The 20928-nt window shown below is 46.6% G+C and overlaps 1 protein-coding gene across 2 annotated transcripts; it reads left to right on the top strand.

Moving 5' to 3' along the window:
- Positions 1-1701: 1701 nt before the first annotated feature.
- Positions 1702-20595, top strand: spsb1 (splA/ryanodine receptor domain and SOCS box containing 1). 2 transcript variants are annotated; one of them, XM_035389152.1, is made up of 4 exons: positions 1702-1904; positions 2222-2301; positions 15662-16563; positions 19284-20595. In XM_035389152.1, the coding sequence occupies exons 3-4, from the start codon at positions 15870-15872 to the stop codon at positions 19409-19411; spliced, it is 822 nt and encodes a 273-aa protein (XP_035245043.1). In that variant the 5' UTR covers positions 1702-1904; positions 2222-2301; positions 15662-15869; the 3' UTR covers positions 19412-20595. The 2 variants fall into 2 exon arrangements, with proteins under 2 accessions (XP_035245043.1, XP_035245042.1); XM_035389151.1 differs by lacking the exon at positions 2222-2301.
- The last annotated feature ends 333 nt before the right edge of the window (positions 20596-20928 follow it).

Below are 20928 nucleotides of genomic sequence, written 5' to 3'. Positions count from 1 at the left end.
TAATATGGCTCATTCATTGTTTTGCTCATAGTTTCTGTGGTTGACCTCTCCTGGCATGCAGCTGTAACATCATACTTGCCTCCAGCTACAAATGCGTTACAAACCAGGGCTGCCATGCTAATTTTGAAAATCACAAGCTAAAGTGATGTCATCTGTCTGCCATGGAGGCCAAACACATAAGGCTGTACTGCCACAATATTATGGGGAGAAAATCCAACCAGCCGTTCAGCCCCAGGAATCGATACAAAATCAGCGTTTTATTGACAGGAGCCTTTGTCGGAAAAGACTACATCTTTGTCGCCAAGTCAAATAATATGGTGCAAATCGTTGGCCACACTCTTCATAATGTGTTATTCTGCCTGACATGGTGCATTCATTTTGTGAGTACGAATGCATGCGTCACAGCCTACAGCATGCTTTCGTGCAGCCACACTGAACTTCAATCTCAATCACAAAAAAACACAGACTAGTAATAAAAACTTTTTGGTTGTTCTCCTTTTACATTAAACCACACAGTACAGTGGGAACATGCTGTTTTGGTGTTTCAAAATGTGCCTAAGCCAGGTCACATAACGCATAAATATCAAGAGCATTGCTCAGTGGCCTCTGTAATACACTGGTATTGCATCAATGATATTGGAAGACATGGCACCCTTAAACCTCAGCTTGACCTAATACAGTGGTCTCAAACTCAGTGCTGTGGAGGGCCGTGTGTATGCTGGTTTTTATTCCAGCCTTAGATCTTGATTATATAATCAGTTCAATTATTTGCTGAATTAGGGATGCAGGTTTGCACATAATGGTGACCCGACGTCTATGGTGACCCGCATTGTCTAAATAAAAAATTTGCTTATATTCTGTTCTTCAATGCAATTAAATGCATATGGCTGAATGAGTAATTGGACTCAATTAAGGCAGCATTAATTGGTGAATGAAAACCTGCATACACACGGGCCTCCATGGCAACGAGTTTGAGACCACTGCCCTAATACAATGATCTTCATTCTTGGTCCCGACAGGTTGCAGAGACTGCTGGTCTTTGTTTTCGCCTTAATATCAGACACCAATTCAGACCCAAGAAACCAGGTGAGGTCAGTTAACTGTGAAATCGACTTCTTTAATTGATTAATTAAGTTCCAAGTAAGAACAAAAACCAGAAGACCCTGCGACCCACCCACGACCAGGAATGAAAATTCCCGCCCAAATATCTGAGACATAAAAACTTTGGTGAGAACTTAAAATGTGACAGTGGTAGGACCTACAGCACAGAAGCCTACCACATTTACCATCGTGCTGAAAGAGCATGTAATGTAGTTACATAACCCCAAAACATGTGAACACCACAGTCCTCCTGGTCTTTAGCTTTGCACCAGTCTTAAATTTAGCGCATTCAGCAACGTTGATTATAAATAATTAAAGGATACTAGCCTACGCGATCTTCCCCATTCGTCTTGGTTACATTGGTGTAAAATAGGTTGTGTGTGTTTGTTGAAAGAGATAGATCTTTCACGCGAGAGCTATCATGAAAAAACCAAAAGGTCCAGAACAGACGGTATAAACTTGTCTATATTTGAAACGGATATGTCATTTCAATGATTAACTGCATCTTTAAGAGTTATTACGCCCAATGAAATATGGTAATCGCCCGAGTAGTTTATTGTAATTGGGAGGTGCAGTTTCGCAGCTGGGAGCTATATGTACCACGTGACAAGAGAAAGTCTAATGTTTCTCTTGCAGTAGCAGCCATCATTTCACTCAATAGGCTAGAAATCCATCCTGAGAAAGGAAGAGGCGACGGAATAAAAGAAATAGCCATGGATTAGCAAGGGAACAATCAGGAGGGAATAACAAGTTGTTTTCTTTTGCTTCCGTTTTGAATTTTTGCGTTGCTCTGAATTTTGCAGGTAAAGTATGATTTCAATGTAACGTTTATCGTGCTTTGTTTCCACTCCAGGTTCAAAAGAGGAATAGTTTTTGTAAGCGATTCTAAAGATAGCTAATGAGTCTGTGTCCGTTTAGATCATAAAGTGGGTATTTTATATTAAATGGTGAAATGAATGCAAATTTTAACTTTTTAATTCAAGTGGTCGAATTCCGTTGCCGTACCCGAACGTAAATAATGGTATCCTGTATTAAAACGGAAGTAGCTACTTGGTGTTCGTTTTAACGTTATTTACACAAGGATATATTTGGGCTTCAGCTGGCATTTGTCTTTTACTAGAAATCTTCGCTCTTGGTGCATTGGGCAGTGGAAATGCATTGGGGATACAACCCCGTGTAAGTAGCTTGTCAACAAACAAGGTAGGCTACTGTAGTGATCTAACAGTTCGCAGGGCCGGTAACAAGTAGCCTAAATATGTTGCGAAATTGGGATTATCTATTTACGATCTATCACTCACACCGTGTTCAACACATACAGTGAATGAAAAGAGTTAAATGATAAATGACATTGTGCGGATACCACTCGGACATAAATGTTTAGTATGTATGTAGTGGTTTATTTGTTTTGTAATGTGATGTGTAGCTACACTTAATTTAAAACATTTTACATAAATAACTGACTTGCTAACGGCCTGTTATACTTTCGATTTGACAAAGCTGTGCGTGTGTAATCAAAAGAACGCGATGTATAACTCCGTTGATAATTGATGCGGTCATATAATTGGCCTACTTATTAATTTGCTTTCCTAAAATATTTTGTAACGACCTCTTCGTTAACTTTAGTTTCTGCTTTGCGACCCCCTTTTTCTACCATGTACTTTAACGTGAAGAATCAGGCGAAGATAGTTGGACGGCACTAGCAATTGGCCTGTGTGATACAATATAGGCTATATAATCAGTTTTGCATACTGCTAACAGTTTTGGAAGTGATGCAACGAACTTTTGTTAGTTCTCTTGGCTGCTTTGAATGTCTGCATGTATAATCATTTGACTGTCAATGTGTTGTCACCAGGTGTGTTCTGTTGGTATCTTTGTAATAACGCACCCTGGCAGCTGTGCAGTAGGCTATTCTAGTGAATCGGATATGTTGTATTTCCCTTTTATAAAATAAGATTTTTTAAAATTGAGCTTCTCAATTTAAAATGGGAGTTTCTTTTAGTGTTTGTTCTGGCTTGGGCTGGTCCTGTATCCTCGTATGACTTTGCTGTTAGTGTTTTAATAGTTGCAAAATGCACTTGAAGCTTTTTTTCTCTAAAAGCATTATAGCAGTGTTCATATGTGGTTTTTTTTTTTTTTTTTTTTTTTTTTTTTTTTTTCCCCCCCCCCCCCCCCCCATTGTGTAAATTTGTCCAGCTTTGGTAATTATGATTTAACTGCTTATTTTGCTGTTGGTGTGACACATTTTGTACATCAGGACAGTTAAAGGGCCTTTATCCCACCCAGACATGCCACCCTGTAGCCTCAACAAATGACTGAAGCTTCGTGTGGCTGCCCTGGGCTGGGCTGGGCTCGTACATGAACCAGAGGGCTCATGAGAAAAGCCAGCTGCTGGAAGTGTTGTTTGGCCAGTGGAGGGCAGTCATCCCACTGGACCTGGACCATGTATGAAGCCATTTCTTTGGCCAGTGAATAAGTTCTGTAGGAGGCAGAACTTAAGAGGTCTGTCTTGGGTAAATGGTCCAGACTCTCTATAGTGTTTAAAGATGCCATTTTTTTTTTTTCTGTATATATCCCAACCTGTGTATTTTAGCTGATTTACCTGGTGACACAAAATGGCTCTCTTGCATCAGGTAAAATGGTATCCAAGATTCCTTGGAATGTCTTCTAGAGGAACTATTCTTAAGCATCCAGGTGCATTTCTCAGGCCAACAAGTGGATTAGCTTGTATTGTCGCGCAAGTATGCCAGCTGTATCGTACAGAAACTCTTGCTTCTTGATTGCCTTTATTACTTTAATTGACTGAATGTCATGTGAATAGCGGGTCAAAGGGCACACCTCCAATTTAGGCTTCCTCCTGTGTGTAGTTCTAATTTTATAGCGCTTTATGAATATGCCAGTGAATGTTGCCCTACTTGATCATTTACGACATCTCTTGGCTCTGATCTCGAGTGGAATGCCCTGCAAGACTTTATTTTTTTATAAGAGTACATATTTGGGAAAACTGATAGACATTGCTGCTGATGTGCTTACTCATGCCAGCACCATCAATTAGCTTGAGTATGTCTGGAGTCCTTGTTATTGTTGGACTGCTTTGGGCCAGACTTGTTTTAAAAGTCTGACGGAAAGGTAATGCGATGCAGTCATAGTCTTTGGATTGGGAGGATGTGTTGTGAAAGGGGACTCTTTCTAATCCTCGTTGTGCACATTATGACTGCAGATTCAACACGCCCAAGCATTACAGTTTATAAATGTCTGACCTCATGTGCTTTTTAAAGTCCTTTTGTAGTGAACTGGCCTGATTTAAAGGAACATGAATGTGGACATTTTTAAGTGTTTTTTTTCTCCCGTTTCCTAAAGCGCTGGGAACCTGGTGGGGAGGGGGGTGCATTTTTAGCCTGCGTGTTTTGTCTCGCGTTCTCTTATGTCGTAACCTTTTTCACCTCTCCTCTTCCTCCCCTGCGGTGTGCGTCTGCCTGGCGTGGTCTGGCATGGGTTCTTTGACCCCCTCGCTCCGCCGGTCTGTCGGTCGTCTTCCCGCGATTGTGCCGCGAGAGGAAGGGCGTGCGCCGCATCTGCCGCAGGGGCGGGGCCCCCCCGTCCCGCGGCCGCTGGTGCAGCGGCCCCGCTCCCCCCCCGGGGAGGCCGAACGAGGCCCCGCCACAGCTGCGCGGTGATTACGCGCTCTGATACGCCGCGCCAAGGTCGAGGCTACGGCAGCTTCTCAGCTGCCTTTCCTTTGAAAGCCCTGCAATTCCTGGAAGACACTGCCTGTTGTGCGAGTGTTTTTCTGCGTCGGAAGCCCCAAACAAAAAGCCTGCGTGCAGACTAGGGGGCGTGAGATCTCCTAGTGCTGGTCCTCCGCTGCCCACGCACACGCTAGCCTCCTAAGCGTTCCGCGGTGCTCTATTTCCCGCCAAATTTTCCTGTGGCAGGTGACTATTGTGATACAAGTTCCACGAATGATAAGGGGGGGGGGGGGGGTCAAAACAGCCCTTTTAATGGGGTACGCCCACAGGAAGGCCTTGACGGGAGTTATCTTTAAGGGCACGTTTTGTTCTCCCAGGCCACACAAATGCAGCCACACAATGGCTGCCGTGATGGATTAATGGTCCTGTGTGCCAGCCTTGCCATCTGTCTGGCTGCCTGAACAATGTAAACCCTAATGATATCTCTATCTGAGGGGTGCCCAGTCCAAGTCAACACTCGAGCATTTTTCTCCCGAGGGAGGGAGAATGGCTCAGTGTTCTGTGTGGGCGGAACTGGTCTTTGTTTAATCCCCTGGAGAATTGATTCCGTAATCCCACTCCTGAAGCCCTACATGTACGTTGGCTTCTGTTTCTGCTGAGCTCAAATTAGCCGCTTGCGTTCTGCTGCTTAACTGGGTAGCCTAATCATCAGAATCTCACCTTTGACCCATGTTGACAGTTATTGGCTGTATGTTCTTTTGTTTATATAAAATAGGGTTATTTGGCATGTTGGTAAAGGTACAGGTAGGCTATGTCTTTATTTTTTATTTAAAATTACTCGTAAGAATGTACAGATTACATATTCAGTGTCATAAACATTATTTGAGCTTGTGGTTTTTCACAAGTTTGAGCCCAAGATGAATGATTTAAATATGGGAGCAGTTTTAACGGATTGGCTCTGTGGTGAATGCTGCCCACATTGATTCCTGTATAGGTTCTGTGGAAGACTAATTGGCAATGCTATGAATTCCATATCAATGCTTTACTCCGGAATTAACCTATTGGTCAAATCACTGGGCACTTAGGTTTGTAATTTGGGAAAATTTTACATTGCATAATTAACTTAATCACTTGACGGGTTGAATTTTTCATGCTTTTTGCACCCTGTCGATTTTGGAAAGGTCAGATGAGCGCATGCTTCACCTCTGCATGTGGGGCCAGCTGCTGCTGCTCGTCTCTCTGCAGTGCACAAGTCGTACTCCGTCAGAGGAAGACACACCCTCCTAGCTAGCACAAAACGTTCTCACAATGTTACTGGGATGTTTTTTGAATGTTATTATATTGCTGCTGCTGTACATGAGGGCAACACTGAGAACATTTTGTTAGCTGGGCTGTGTAGCTCAACAGGCAGACCTGCAGTTGCATTATCTACCAGAAGGCTCACCAGTGTGCAATGAGATGTCATCATCCTCTCTGACTGAAACCCACCCATCATGACATTGCTAGTTGCAATTTTGGATTGGCGATGCTAGTTCCAGTTGTGTGTTGCCATGAGGGGCTGACAGCCACAGTCAGCACTGGCAGTGTCTGGCTTCAGTACTCAAGTGAGGGGCCCTTCTGTGCACTAGGACAGCACCTTAACGGGTTGAGCCACCCAGCAGCCCTGTAACTGATCCTTCGTGAGTGGCCATGTGTGGAACTGTGACCATAAATACGTTCACATTGCATGACTCTCCAGTATGATAAATGCCCTCAAAGTTATAGCCTAGTTAAAATTGAATGACTTGTAAAAACTAACTACTACTTTGTTGCTCCCAAAGCATGCACATAATGTAACAAAATGATTTTTTAAAATGTTGAATGGGTTATATGTATGGAGGGCCATGATGTGGAAAGGAGCAGATGTGTGAGCCTCATTTTCTCATTGGATGTGTGGTCAGTGGTCCAATTAATGAAGGGCTGTCTTTAGAGGAATGTAAGCACTGAAGCCCCTTGGCTTCAGTAAAAGCTTGGTCGGAGAAGGGGGGAGGGGGCAAAGAAAGAACCTTTGGTTCTCGGATTAAAAGTCCTTGGGCCCAGCTGTACACGACAAGAGTTTTGAACAGGAGATCAACAAAATGCTTGTAGGATTTCCCCGTTGAGAAGACACGACCTTGCATTCATGTGGCAGCCTTGCTTGTGTCTTCCTCAGGCCAAAGAGCCGGCAGTGAGTGGTGTGGGTGTGCAGAGAGCGCCAGAATGTGTTTGGGTTTCTGCAAGGGGACAAAATAAATCCAGGTGCCGAGTGAGGGGTTGGGTTACCGTTGATGTGTGGTGTTTCTCGTACCCGGATCCAGTGGCGCTTGTACAGCAATCTCTGACTCCTGTGCGGCTGTTGGCCTGTCTGTCACAGATATGGGGAGGGGTGTGTGTCTCGTTCTGTCAAGTGGACAGATGAGGCTAAGGGGTGAATTGTTCTCCAGTAAATTGTAAAAATATTTGCTTAAAGCTGACCCTTTGGTCATGTCTGGGTGGGTGTGCTGCTTCAGCAGTTTTTCAGCCCGATCCTCAAAAGCCAGAATGAGATCTGTTTACTGTAATATCCCAGGAGCATACATCTGTAAAAGCTCTTCAGTCTTTTTCCCTGTCCCCTGCTTCAGGCAGTCAGCAGTCTGTTTCATGTTGCTAAATGCTGGCCTCTTGGCTAACACATCCAGCTGAAGCGTTACATCTTGTAGTTCAGCGATTCACCCCATGGTCCAGTTGTGATGAGAGGATGTTTCAGTAGTGGTTCAGGCTTACACATGTGATTTGGGGTTTTTGAATTGAGAGAATATGTATAGAAACCCTTTGAGTGACCAAATTCTGTGTGTTTTGGCAATGCTGGCATAGTGACCTTTCTGCTGGTCGTGTTGGCAACATTGCAATTTGTTCTCGGTTCATATTGTTTTAATGTGGGCTGTTCTGGCCTGTTGACGCTAAGGAGAAATTCTGTAGCTGTGAACCAGTTTGCATTTGAGTTCACTGTGACTTGCACTCTGTACCAAACTAGACGGAGTTTTGCAGGGTTTAAAAATTCGGCTGCTTTCCTTTTGGAGTCGTGGTGTCTGAAATGGTACCAGTCACCGTGCGACAGCTTCCCCTTCTGTGTGGATGTGAAGTCTGAGAGCACGGAGAAACTGGCTCGTGGAAGTTCAGCCCCAGTCAAGGGTTCAGCCTACTGGCCCTATTCCATTCTGGAATTTGCTCTCTTCCCAGTATTCTAATTTGGGAATGCCCTCTGTCAGCGATCCTAGTTCTGGGGCAGTTGGGTTTCATCTTTTGAGGAGTGGAGCTGACATTGTTGCCCCCTGTCCCTGCCTTCATGCCCCCCTCCCGATGGGTTTGCCTGGCAGTGGGCAGAATCCCTTTCAGATCGCCCATCATTTTTTTGCAAACATCCAGGGATGAAGACATCTCCTTAACAATGGGAGGGGAAAATCCGTTTCGTACGAGTTTATTTAAGCCATGATGTTTGCCGTGCTGCAACCATGCAAAATGAAATGGAAGCTAGAGTATTGACCGTTTTACTGCTATAATTTGAACAGCGTTTGTGTAAAAGCGAAGCCATGCTAAAGTCATTATTTCAGCCTCGGAGGAAGATTCTCAGAAGCTGAATGGGCTGGGCTGCTGATGGCTTTTCGACAAACAAAACCATATGCGAGGCTGCTGGGTAGCTCTTCCTGTTATGGCCCTGCTCTCCTGCCTGGATGGACCCCACAGTCTGGCATCTGGACCGTGCCATCGCCCTTTTTTTTGGACTCGTGCGCACCAAGCAAATGCCAGGAGCCGAACCTGCGTTGTGTTTTAAAAAATTGGTTCAAGGACGAAGACGGCAGAACTGTCAGCAACCTTGGTTGATGAAGAGATTGTGCTGTTCTTTTCCACACAGCCAGGAGACCCCCAGGACCATGTTTGAGAACACCACCTGGTTCCAATAAGAATTTGGTATCCGTAACTCAGTAACCATTTTCCCTAAATGTTTAAATGTTAATTTGACGTGTCATTTATTCATTTATGTATATTTTTTTTTTTTTTACCTCAGGAATTGTTTTATTCGTGTAAACTAATGACGTCTTCAAGTTCTTATTTCGTTCCGCTTTAGAGAGAGTGTTCCTCTTTGCTGTGCTCCAATGTACCGATTTTATATAAGCCATGTCCTCAAGTGAAAGGGTTTACAAACAGTTCTGCTCAAATTGTGTTTATTTTTTAAAGACTCCCATTGCAGTTGTTCTTAACCTACTGTATTGGCCATAGTGCTGGCATTCTGTCAGTTTCAGTTTCTTATTTGTTTAATACTTGTTTGTGTAGGAAACCTGGCCTACCTGGTCTTGTTGAAAGTAAAGGCAGCTGGACAATCCTACAGGGTTTCTACTGCCGTCACCTGCTGAATTTGCTGCTCCCTGTGGTAGTTTCTTCACTGAGGCCTGCAGCACACGTTATTATTGGGCTTTCTCTAGAGTGCATTGTGTCCTCGAAAGGATTGTTAATAATCACTAATCTTATTTAGCTGGCTAGCGTTTGGGCTCGCGGGACTTGTACCAAGAGCACAATAAAGCAAGTGTGATTTGCTGTGACTGGGGACCAGATTATGCGTACACTGAGCCCTAGCTAGGGACTGGAGCACGCTTTTATGCACATAAGTATACAGTTTACTGCCTTTGACTGCAAGCTGCAAGCAGTTAATTTGGTTTTTAATTTAAATGTCTCTGTGCCTACGAGACTCCAGTACACAAGTGGAGAGAAATTTAAATTGTCTCCTTCAAGGGGCGATTGTTGTCTTGGTGAAATAAAACTTGCTTTCTACAAATGCTTTTTCGGAGATGGCCATAGATCAGTCTCTGCCTGGCCCTTTGTCCCGCTTGCTGTACAGCTGTGCTGCATATGTGAAGTACGATATGAAGTATTTGCCCTCTCATTAAGGAGTTCTCCAGGTAAGGGGAAAAGGAGTAGTTTCTTTTTGTCTGCATGGTCTAGTGTGGTCACAGATTTGCGGTAACTGTGACATGCTGTGGGCACTGGACAAAGACCAGTTTCTCCAGAATACTTCCAGTTTCCAAATGAGTGCTTGGGGATTTTCATGTTCTTCTGCTTGCCATTAGAGGGGTGAGGGGGGGGGGAGAAACAAGGCTTCTCCTTGGAAGCCTTTCACAGCTGAAATTCCAGGCCCGGGTTTGGAAACCGCAGCGAGTGACATCACGGGCATCTGGACTCCTCGGCTTTTTGAAAAGGGCTCCTGTCCTCGGAGCTCTCAGAATGTGCCACCCAGGTGTCTGCAAACGCAGCGTGCGGCGCCGCGCTGCTGCAGCATGCCCCGCCCCCACGCTGATGTCATCTCGCATGCGTGTGTCAGCAAATTTAAACCGGCTTGCGAGGACAGTTTTATTTCGGTGAGCGGATATTATGGTGGAGTTTTAATCTGGTTAGGAATCTATTTTTTGACCTGCTTGTCAGGGTCCGTCTGTCCATAAGTGCCTCATCCCTCTGTATGATTTAAGAATTGGACACCAGAGGTATGAGCTTACCTAGCCTTGTGAATGTTTTGTTTGCACCTACTGTATAAAGGTAGAAATGTTACCGGGTGTAAGCGTCAGTTGAGTCGTGTCTCTAATGACATTAAGAAGTTGTAAACCTTGATTGACGCAAGTTGTACTGCCCAGGCAAGTATGAGGGGCCTTTTAATGGTATTTATTTCCAGGCCTGTCCTTTATGACTTTCATAACCTGAACCAGGAATTGTAGTACAGTTTCATACTACAATTTGGTATGTCATGGGTGATATTACTACAGAATTTCAGCTTCTGTCATATGGTACCTAACATGGGAACCAATAGATATTATGAAAATGCCACTTTAGCTCAGGGCGTGGTTTTATTTTTATGCGTTTTATGCATTTCTGGTATTTGTGTATATGGAAGCTGATGCCTCCTGTGTTAATTTTCTTCTACAAGCAGTTGTAAACATTTGTTTTCTTGGTGTAAATTCAAAGTTGTTTGACGTTCAAGGTTGCAGTGTGTGGTGGGACATTATTTGCTTGTTTCAGTTTGTGATTACAGCAGGTGTTTCTTTGTTGGTGTGAAATTTCATGTTTAATGCTGTGGTGCGTGTGTTGGGGTCGTGGAAGGCAGATAATGTGCCCTCTTCAGTGCTTACTGTTAATACTGTCCTGCTGTTGACTTGGATAAAATAATGTAGCCTATAGCCTGTACAGTAAAATGTACTTTATCACTGTCCAAATCTGGTGTCGTTAATTTGAGTTTGTCTTAATGTAGCTATATTACCTTACCTGCCTTTCTAATCCAGGAATAAGGAACTTGCAGACTTACTTTTGTAGTCATTTTAGGCTTAATGAAGGGATTCTTGGCTCAAATACAAAACCTTCTAGTTTTTATATCGACTGTCAACATTTATGCTCGTTCAATTGGAGTGGGTGGCACCACATTCTGGTGTTATGAATATTAGGGACGGACCATTTAAATGGGATTCTATTATTGCAGCACAAGAGATCCTCAAACCGAGCAGATAAGTGTCATTTTGTGAATTGTTTCCAATGCTGTAATTTGTCTCAGTTGTAGCGGCTGTAGCCTGGGCCGTGTGAGGGCGTGTTCAGCGGCTTCCTGGCCCGGTGAGTGACGCATGTCCGGGCAGATTTCCCCAGAATCAGACCGAAGCGGTCCTGCTTCGGCGGGTCTTCGGTGTGAGTCTGTGCAGCATCCCCCCCCCCCCCCCCCCCCCCCCCCCAGCCTGCACGCCCACTGTGGCCCTGCAGGAAATGAGTCTCCCCACTGCACTTCCACTGAACCGTCTTGTTGTGGCTGGATGGCTGCGTACGCTGTCCAGGAAAGACCACCGCCGCCCCCCCCCCCTCCAGCCTTCACCACTTCCTCCTCTGCCTCACCGTTTCATCTGCATTTTTTTTTTCACGTCGGCAGACAATTTGGCGGTATCCTGTAGTGAATTACCCAGTCCGGTCTCTGTCTCGTCAGCATATGGTGTTGTGAATGAGTGTATCAGTCTTGCTTTTGTGACGGTACATTGTTCTGCCTAGAGCTATTCAGACCTCCGCAGCCAAAAATACCAGAGCCCCCCCCCCCGCTCCTCGAGACTTCAGTTAAATTGAATTTTTGCAGGACTGGAGATACACTTGGTTTTGCTCGTATGCCCAGTAACCGACACTGTAAAGTTTGGTATTGGGGGGGCTGGTGGTGATGTACAATTCGGAAGATGCTTCTGCAGGCAAACTGTGTGGCACAGCAGGTCTCCGTCTGTGCTGGAACGCCGTGGGTTTCCTTAACTGCTCCAGTACATTGGGTGACTAGTGCTGTTGTGCTTCCTTTCATATCGGGGGGGGGGGGGGGGGGGGGGGGGGGACTGAGAGTTACTGACTTCCTCAGGGTATCTTCCCGCGGCGGATGCATCCAGCTTGGGAAACTGACGCATCTCCCGCCCGCGGGCCTGCCTGCTGTGTGCTTTGGGGGGTAATGGCAGGCTGGAGCCAGCGTGCCCGGCCGGAGCGGTGGCGTGTGGGCGGGGGCTTCGGCTTGCCCATCGTGACTGCCACGGTACGGCGGGCGACTGCGTCCCCGGGCCGGCCCGCTCTGCCGCACCTGTCTCCCCCCGAAACCCTTCGCACGGCAGGACTGGAACCGTTTAATCTGTCTAGTCAGTGGGTGAGCAATCTGTTTGTCTGTCTCCCATTACCCCTGTGCAGACAGCTGTGCTACACACCACAAGACACCGGGGCCAAAAAGTGTTTACTGCATAGTCACGCTGCGCGCCCAGAATCTGCCTTTACCCTAAAAAGCCTGTGCCGCTCACCAAAGGCCTGTCTATGAAATCCTTATTATCTCAAGGAATTATCTTGAGGACCTCCAGTTTAACTCCAGTTAATGCCTTAAGGCTTTGGTTGTATTCAGGCTTTGCGGTTTATAAGTAAGGGCTTCGATTCGATCCCCTCTGGAGCATGCACGCACTCAAAACCGACAGACAACTATGCTCTTCAGTGGTATTTACCCAGGTTACTGTATGATCCAGTACAACAGCCACCACTGCTTTAACCGATTTGGACCTACAAATCAAATGCGGTATTGATTATTTCTGAAGCCGTTATATTATTGCTGTGTAGAACTAGCTGAAGTGCCTTTGGCTTTTAGCTAATATTTCACACTGCCTGTGCCAGTATGAATTGCCATGTTTTTCAGTTGACTCTTTTTTTAAACCCTCTCAGAATGTAATCTGTATTTATTGCTTGCTTTCTGTTGAACCTTCCAAGCTTGCGGAGAGAGCTCTTGCAAAGACTATTCTGTGTAATTGAATTGTAGACAAGAGTCTATTGAGCAGCGTTTTGGCCTCTGATCTGATGCGAGCGAGCGGCCATTTTAAATGGGTCGCGTCTCTGTGCCGATGGCCAAACGCAGGGGATGAAGCAAGCAAGCAGTGGGTGGCGAGTTTGTGAATGCAAGCGGGAGCTTTTTCAATGGCTGTCCGGCTCGCAGGGAAGGCCAGACGTGTTAATTTGCGCGCTCCTCTGCGGAGAGGTAACCGTTTCCTGTCCCCCTATTCAACCGTAGAATCGTGAGTCCTTCGTACTGTACGCTGCCCTGTCCCTGAAGGTCTAATGATGTTCCCTGTGAGGCCTCCTCAGGGTGTGTCCTCACTTTTGTGAATGGGGGGCATGGGGGGGGGTGTTGTGAAAAAGCCCCCGCTCATTGGCGATCTCTCTAAGCTTGCCGCTCCTTGGGCCTGTTGCTCTGTGGACACGGTGAGGTCAGGTTGCAGGAATGCACGTCCGTCTGTCTGTCTGGCTGAACGCTGGCTGATTAATAACCGCACAGAGGCGGACTGCGACGCGTGGGAAGGAGAGGGGGTAGCGCGGGTTTAACGTGCCAGCGACACCGTGGGTTCAAACTCGCTTACTTTCCGCTCTCCTTTTGAGTGGTTAAAGTAATTCTGTTCCAGAAACGTAGCACCACAGAGTTCGGCTAATTTGGACGCTTCCGTCGCCGTAGCGAGGTCCCCTGGAGCGTTAGCGGGCCGCGTGCCTCTGCGGGTTCCCCCTTTTTCCCCGCAGCTGGAGGGGGGGCCCTGGCACCCCATGATTGGGGCTGATTGAAATGCAGAAAAGCCCTTTTGGATCCGCAGGGCCGAAGGAACACTGGCACCTTTTGTCTGAACCAGCGAGTCCACTTTTAATCCTCATGCAAATTTGGGCTTTTCAGGCAACTTTGCTCGCCTGTTGTGTAACCGCTAATTTAGTCTCTCCTCTTCCTCCTACATTTCTGTCTTGCTGCCGTACCCTCTCCCTGTTTTCTCACCACACTCACTCACCCTTTCTCTCTCTCTCTCTCTCTCTCTCCACACACTGTTCTCTTAGGAGACTCCCACATCGCGGGCTGTTTGTCTCGTTTTCCAGCCGAAGGCCGATCCTCTCTGGGTGTCTAGATGCTTATTGGGCTGAAGGCAGCCCCTTGCGTCTGCTGTGTTGGGATGAGCCCCTGGAAGCACAGTGCTGTGGGATAGAACAGTGTCGTGTGCCTGAGAGCCTTACAGCTGAGTCTCTCCACACGTTGCCATCACCCCCAATTTTCATCTTTATTGTTTGTTTGCTAATCAGTTGTATGGTTAGTATATTGCTGCAGTTTGCACTTTTAAAATGCATTGTTGAAAGGCCCCTAAGGTTGCGTCTTTTCTTAAAAAAAAAAAAAAAAACGCTCAGACGAAGCGGGGGTGACGCATGTGAGCAGAAGGTGTTACTGACGCAGTCATCTGTCACTTACCAAACCGCATCATTGTTCAGAGTCGGACTTTGTACGGTTTGGTGTGCTAAGAAACTTGCGCTCTTAATTTGCTTAAAATAAATCCTTAATTTGACCTGTTGTCGGTGGTGCAGGTGCACAGACACCTATCTGGTCTGTGTGCAGCTCTATAAACCAAACCATGTCGAACCCGAGAGCGGCTGTAATATCGCCTTTCCGCAGGATGTCTCGGTCGTTGCTGCATGGTGCAGCAGGTGCTGGCCCTCAAGGGGATTGTGGATCATTTTTTACTCTGCTCACACAGTGCTGCAAGTGTGACGCCAGTCAGCAGTGTCCTGATCACTGGCTGACCGTGTGCTTCAAGGCCCGTTAGCATAGCAACCAGCCCATTTTGTTGGTGGTTTCGTTTAAAAGTAAACTGTCGCCTGCTTTTCCTCATTTTAGTCCGATGCTTTATTACTTTTCCTGTTGTTTGGCTAGACATTCAAATGAAAGGACATGGCTAATACGCTCTGTTCCTCTTCTTAGCTTCCTGTGAGCTGAGTGAATTTATTTTTCAGAGGTGTGGAGGGGTGTGCATACCTTCAGCTGGAGGAGGTGAAATTGCATTCCTGGTGTGGAATGGAGGGTTATAAAACACCGGTTAGCTTGTCTTCATTTTACCCTCCCTCCTGCCACGTCGCGTGCCTTTTGATTAAAATATGGCTACGGTGAAAAGCTGCTGCTCGGTCTTCCCCACAGCGGAGTATAATTAGACGTAATCCTACGCAAAGCCTGCTGGGAAAACCTAGTGTACTCCGTTAATGTGTCTGCAGCTCCCTTGTATTGGTGCCACATGTGCATTGTGTGTGGTGGCACTAGATGTACATCATTTTATTATACATGTAGATGATGATGATGATGATAATAATACTGTAGTTAGTTATTAGGCTGCTAGATATATGCCAGATAACACATTCCTGGATAAGGGTTCCTCATGTGTTGTGAGTACGTACAGCTTAATTTAGCTTCCTTTCTCCCCTGCACAGTCAAACCTGAGATCTGGCACATGACACCATCTCCCAGCCTCGTGACGTATTTTCCTGTTCTCTGACCTCCGCAGGTGGGCTCGAGCAGCGTTGGGCGCGACTGTTTCCCTGCGGCCGCCACCGGGTCTGCCGCTGGACTGGTAGATGAGGCTGCTGAGGAGGGCGGGGCCACAGCCGAGGATATTCTTTTTTTGCCGTTTTTAATTTGAAGCAGTTTTTTTACATTTCGGTACGTGGGGGGGGGAGAAGGCCAAAACCGCGGACCTAAAACCCACCCGGAGCATGGGGCAGAAGGTTCCCGGAGGAATCAAGACTGTGGACATGCGGGACCCGGCGTTTCGGCCGCTCAAGCTGGAGCTGCAGGCCCTGGACTACACCAAGCCGGCCCGGCTGGACATGCTGCTGGACATGCCCCCCGCCGCCCCCGAGGTCCAGGTGCAGCACTCGTGGAACAACGACGACCGCTCGCTCAACATCTTCGTCAAGGAGGACAACAAGCTGGTCTTCCACCGGCACCCCGTGGCGCAGAGCACGGACGCCATCCGGGGGCGCGTGGGCTACACCCGCGGGCTGCACGTGTGGGAGATCAGCTGGGTGATGCGCCAGCGGGGCACCCACGCCGTGGTGGGCGTGGCCACGCGCGACGCCCCGCTCCACTCCGTGGGCTACACGGCGCTGGTGGGGAACAACGGCGAGTCCTGGGGCTGGGACCTGGGCCGGAACAAGCTGCACCACGACGGGAAGAACCGGCCCAGCGAGACCTACCCCGCCTTCCTGGAGCCTGACGAGACCTTCCTGGTGCCCGACTCCTTCCTGGCGGTGCTGGACATGGACGAGGGCACGCTCAGTTTCATCGTGGACGGACAGTATTTGGGCGTTGCGTTTAGAGGACTCAAGGGCAAAAAACTGTACCCCGTCGTGAGCGCCGTGTGGGGACACTGTGAGATCCGCATCCGCTACGTTAACGGGCTCGATCGTGAGTATATAACATTTACTCAGTGTACTGTAATGTACCTCAGTGAAGGCCCTTTGCAGTATTAGTGTGACTCTCCTCAGTTGTCTCATTTTCATTTATAAGTTAACCTATCTTACTGAAAGGAGTGCCTTTTTGCATAATTGTATTTGCTTGTGATCCTATACACTCTGGGAATATAGAGAAACCTCTTGTGGTCTGGGAACCCTTCGTAGAAAACGGAGAGTTCTGCTTTCTGTGTTTTTTCACTCATGGAAGAGCTGCTGGATGTTGACGCTATTCTGCCAGAAATTGCGTCATTTCTTCCTGAGTGTGTGTGTGTGTTAAGATGATTCTTTCTGAAAGATGGGTGTCTTCCTTGGTTTCACCCGACCTGTGCAGAATCGTTCTAATTAGATTTCTTATGGCCTGCGTGATCTGTAACCAGAACGGGTTGGGCTCCTGTGGGCAGGTGTCAGGGCGCTCGGCTCCACTGTGAGGTCACAGGATGTATGTGTGGGCTGTGTGGAGTCGGGCACGGGGTGTGTGATTTGATACCAAGCCGAACAGAAGCTGACACTCGAAACCCGTATGCTGCACCCAGGGATTTCAGTGCGAAATGAATACAATCCTCCTGTTCTGGGGAACAGTTGTAAACTCGATTTTTAAGAATGGAGTTGATTTGTCAGCTCTCTACATTGTAGCTGCTTTGCTTGTTGCAGCTTGGCAGGATGAAGGTTTGCGATTAACTTTAAAGCCTAAAATAGCCCGAGGAAGACACGCCAGAGTCTTGAGAGGTGTTCCTTTAATGCGTTCTGTGCATATTTAAATGCACTCTGGCAAAAGCAGAGCAACGATTTGCCATGATCATTCCATCTGGCTCACCCTATTGAAGGGATTTTTATCTTCTTTATTTGTTTAGATTTGTTTTCGTTTTGGTATATGTTACCAAATTAAAATGTATAACCTACACTAAATCTGAAAAGTATTTGCATAAAATTTAAACTATCCCTTTATTTAACAGGATCAGCCAACCAGCTGCCATTGTATCTGCAGTTTTGTGATGGAATGATCATCAAATGTTTAATCTGTATGATTAATCTGTAATTGTAGCAAAAAGCTTTTGCAAAGTAGCCTATATCCTACATGAATTGGTATAATTCTAAAGAATAGAAATGTCCAGTAGTTGAGTGTCGTGTGCAGTGTGTGTGGGATTTTTTTTTTTTTTTAAATGAACATCCATTTATTCAAAATAAGGTCCTTGCCAAGATTATAGCTCAGAGTATTCCCAGGCAGTCTCCCATCTAAGTATTAATCAGCCCTGATCCTGCTTAGTTTGAAAGATCAGAGGAAGTCCAATGGCAGACATGTTTTTAGCTCTGATGTGGCCCTTTTAATTTCCCATCAGAGTTTTTCCACAGCTATTTAAAGCTCAAACGCCTGTATGCTCAAATGGTACCCTGGTTTAAAATGGCTGAACCCTGCTAGTGCTGATAATGGCTATGACTGCACATCTTCCAGGGCCTTTGCCACGTACAGTAGTGCCTTCCAAGACGTGAGGTGAACTGCTAGCTTCCAACTGGAAAAACAGCCTCTCTCTTTCTCCATCAGAACTTTTAGTTCAGCATTTAGTCAATCGCACCACACAAGAAGAATAATGGAGACCCTAAATTTTTCTGTAGATTTTGCTGTTCAGTTAGTCCATTTTTGTGAAGAATACATGTTAATTTATGAATATACAGAATAGTGCTGCAAATGCAGTATGTTGTAAGAAATAATTGACCCCGAACCATTGAGATTATTGTATGGAAAAAAACTAAAACATTATTTTATTTGATGTAGAGAGCCATGTTGAAATTCTGAGGGGCAATGTCGACATTTCTTTACTACAATATCAAACTGTCCAACTAATGTTATTGCTAATTGTATTTTAATGATGGGAATTGAACCTGAAATTGCATCCAGTTTGTCAGTGTGTCTGGCACTTCTACCTGGAGAGCTCTCCATCCTGTGTGTGTCTGTGTTTAAGTGAGAACGGCTGTGTGGTTGCCTGAGGCTGTGTATGAAGAGGACTGGCTGGTTCTCTCTGACCTCAGAGGAACTGGCAATGACACGGGTTACACGCTTTTGAGGATGCAGGTGTTTCTTTCTCACAGCGTTTTCTCCCCTCCTTCCTGTGGGAGTTCTGTGAAGTTCTTTTTTTAAAGTATTAGTCAGAGCCGTGGCACCGAGCGCTGAACACTTTGGCTGCCACTTATGGGAACCGCTCACAGTTTCATAATGAGAACATGTTGACATTTTAGTTTTTAACGGGGTGATCCAGACATTGCTGATTCACCCAGAGTGAGGGTGATTTTTCTTCTCCTTTCTTTTCTTGGCCCGTTACTCAAGCCCAAGTCACAGTCTGACTAAGTCCACTTTTAGGTGCATTGTTTGGAGAGGGGGCAGCTTTAGGAAATGCCATTTTCCCCAGAATAACTGCCGCTCGGTCTGGATGCTACTCCTTGAGTTCTTAGTCGTGACTCTGATAGTACCCAGAATCCTTTGCTCCTCTTGAGATTTTCATTCACAGGTAGTTGATGAACATGAACGTAGGAATGCTGTCTCTGTATAGTCTAATTACTGTTGACTAACTCTTTAAACCTGGTTTAGTGTAGGCCCAATGACTGATCATTGACTAATTCACTACAGTAAACCGGTGTAGGGAGTTTTTTTCTGAGTTTCCTGTTCCTTTCTCCTCGCAGCGGAGCCCCTCCCCCTGATGGACCTGTGCCGGCGCTCGGTCAGAGTGGCGCTGGGGAGGGAGCGGCTCGGCGAGATCCACAGACTGCCCCTGCCCGCCTCCCTCAAGAACTACCTGCTCTACCAATGACAGCAGGAGGGGGCCCTCCCTCTTCTCCACAGCGGGGAAAAAATGGCTCACGGTGCAACCCCCCGAAGGGCTTTCCATCCGCCACCCGCCAGAAACTGCCTCCGTAGAGAGGTCACACGAGCCGCGTCTCAGACTCGACCTCTGGCCTGATTTTACTCCCCACTCCCACCACGCTGCAGTACCATCATACCATTCCACATAAATGACCGTCTCCTCCCTCCCAGCTGGTTTATCCATTTTAAATTTCTCCTTTTTCAATTTAAATGCTAATTTTTATTCTCTGGTAAGGTGTCGGGGCCCTGTGTGTGTGCGCGTGGGCTGCAGGCGGTTGGTATCTCTGCTCAAACCCCCCCCGCTCCTCTGTGCGAATCGGATCGGTGCTTCAGCTTCGTATCCGCTGCCGGGACAAACTAAGCTTTAACGTTGCCGAGGAACTCGGCCTCCGTCGGCGCCCAATCAGGAAGCAGCTGAGCTCTCACGCCTTTCACCGGGAACCTTCGCAGGGCTGTTAGCCTGGCGTGAGCCCCTCCTCACTCAGTCCCACAGGTGGACTGTCCGGTTTCTCTTCGACATTTTAAGTGCCTGTGTGCAGTACTGGAATATTGCATTTTTTTTTTTTTTTCTTTTTTTAAAGGCTGCTTTTAAAAGTATTGTTTTTAATGGCATAATTGCAACACTGTGATGGACTGTTATTACATCCCTGGATCCCCCTCCCCACTGTAAAATCTTGCTAAATATTTGATCAAAATTTTATTTGGTCTGAGACTCACAAGGAACAGAGCGGGGGAGGAGAGATGATGGTGCTGTAGCGTGTGTGTGTGTGTGTGGTGAAGCTGCTGTACAGTTCTCTTAATCACCCATTCTATTTTATCCAGAGAACGGGAAGTGATGTAAAGACATTCATTTACGAGAAGTTTTTAAAAGTCCCAAGTGTGCAGCCGTGACCTATTAACTTGACACAGAAGGTGAAAATTGCCAGACAATGTTTTCTTCGACTGTTTCCTAAATGATTTTCTTGTGTTCATGTGGTCCTAGTTTGGCATGACTTTGTGTGTATGTGCACAACCCCAGCCCCCCCCCCCCCCTCACCCCTGCCAATCAGGCCTGCATAATATCATTTTCTTTGTATTCAGTGATGTAAATACTGTTGGTAACTACCTAATAAAGTTTCTAAATTAATCTTCTGTTGGCTTTAAGTCATTTCCATAATTGTGATTTGGGTTTACAGTGTTCTCTCTCTGACACAAGTGCTCTCCTGTGTTCAGTTACAAGTGCTTCTGCAGCCCTGACCACAGAGAGAACTTCATGGGGGGGGGGGGGGGGGGGCAATACTAATGAGCGTTGTGAATGCATAAGAAGGCTACAGCTAGCTGCCTCATTGTTTTTGAAATGGAGGGTGCTGGCTGGCATGAAAGGTGTTAGAACTGGATAATGCTGGAGCTGTTCCGTTCGCGACCCTGTTACTAGTCCCGGAGGTTTTGAGTTTGCATGGAGAACCCGGGCTGATGGGGAAAAGA

Source organism: Anguilla anguilla, chromosome 13 (genome assembly GCF_013347855.1).
Source record: "Anguilla anguilla isolate fAngAng1 chromosome 13, fAngAng1.pri, whole genome shotgun sequence".
Classification (NCBI taxonomy): Eukaryota; Metazoa; Chordata; class Actinopteri; order Anguilliformes; family Anguillidae; genus Anguilla; species Anguilla anguilla.
This window is presented reverse-complemented; position numbering and strand designations above follow the sequence as displayed.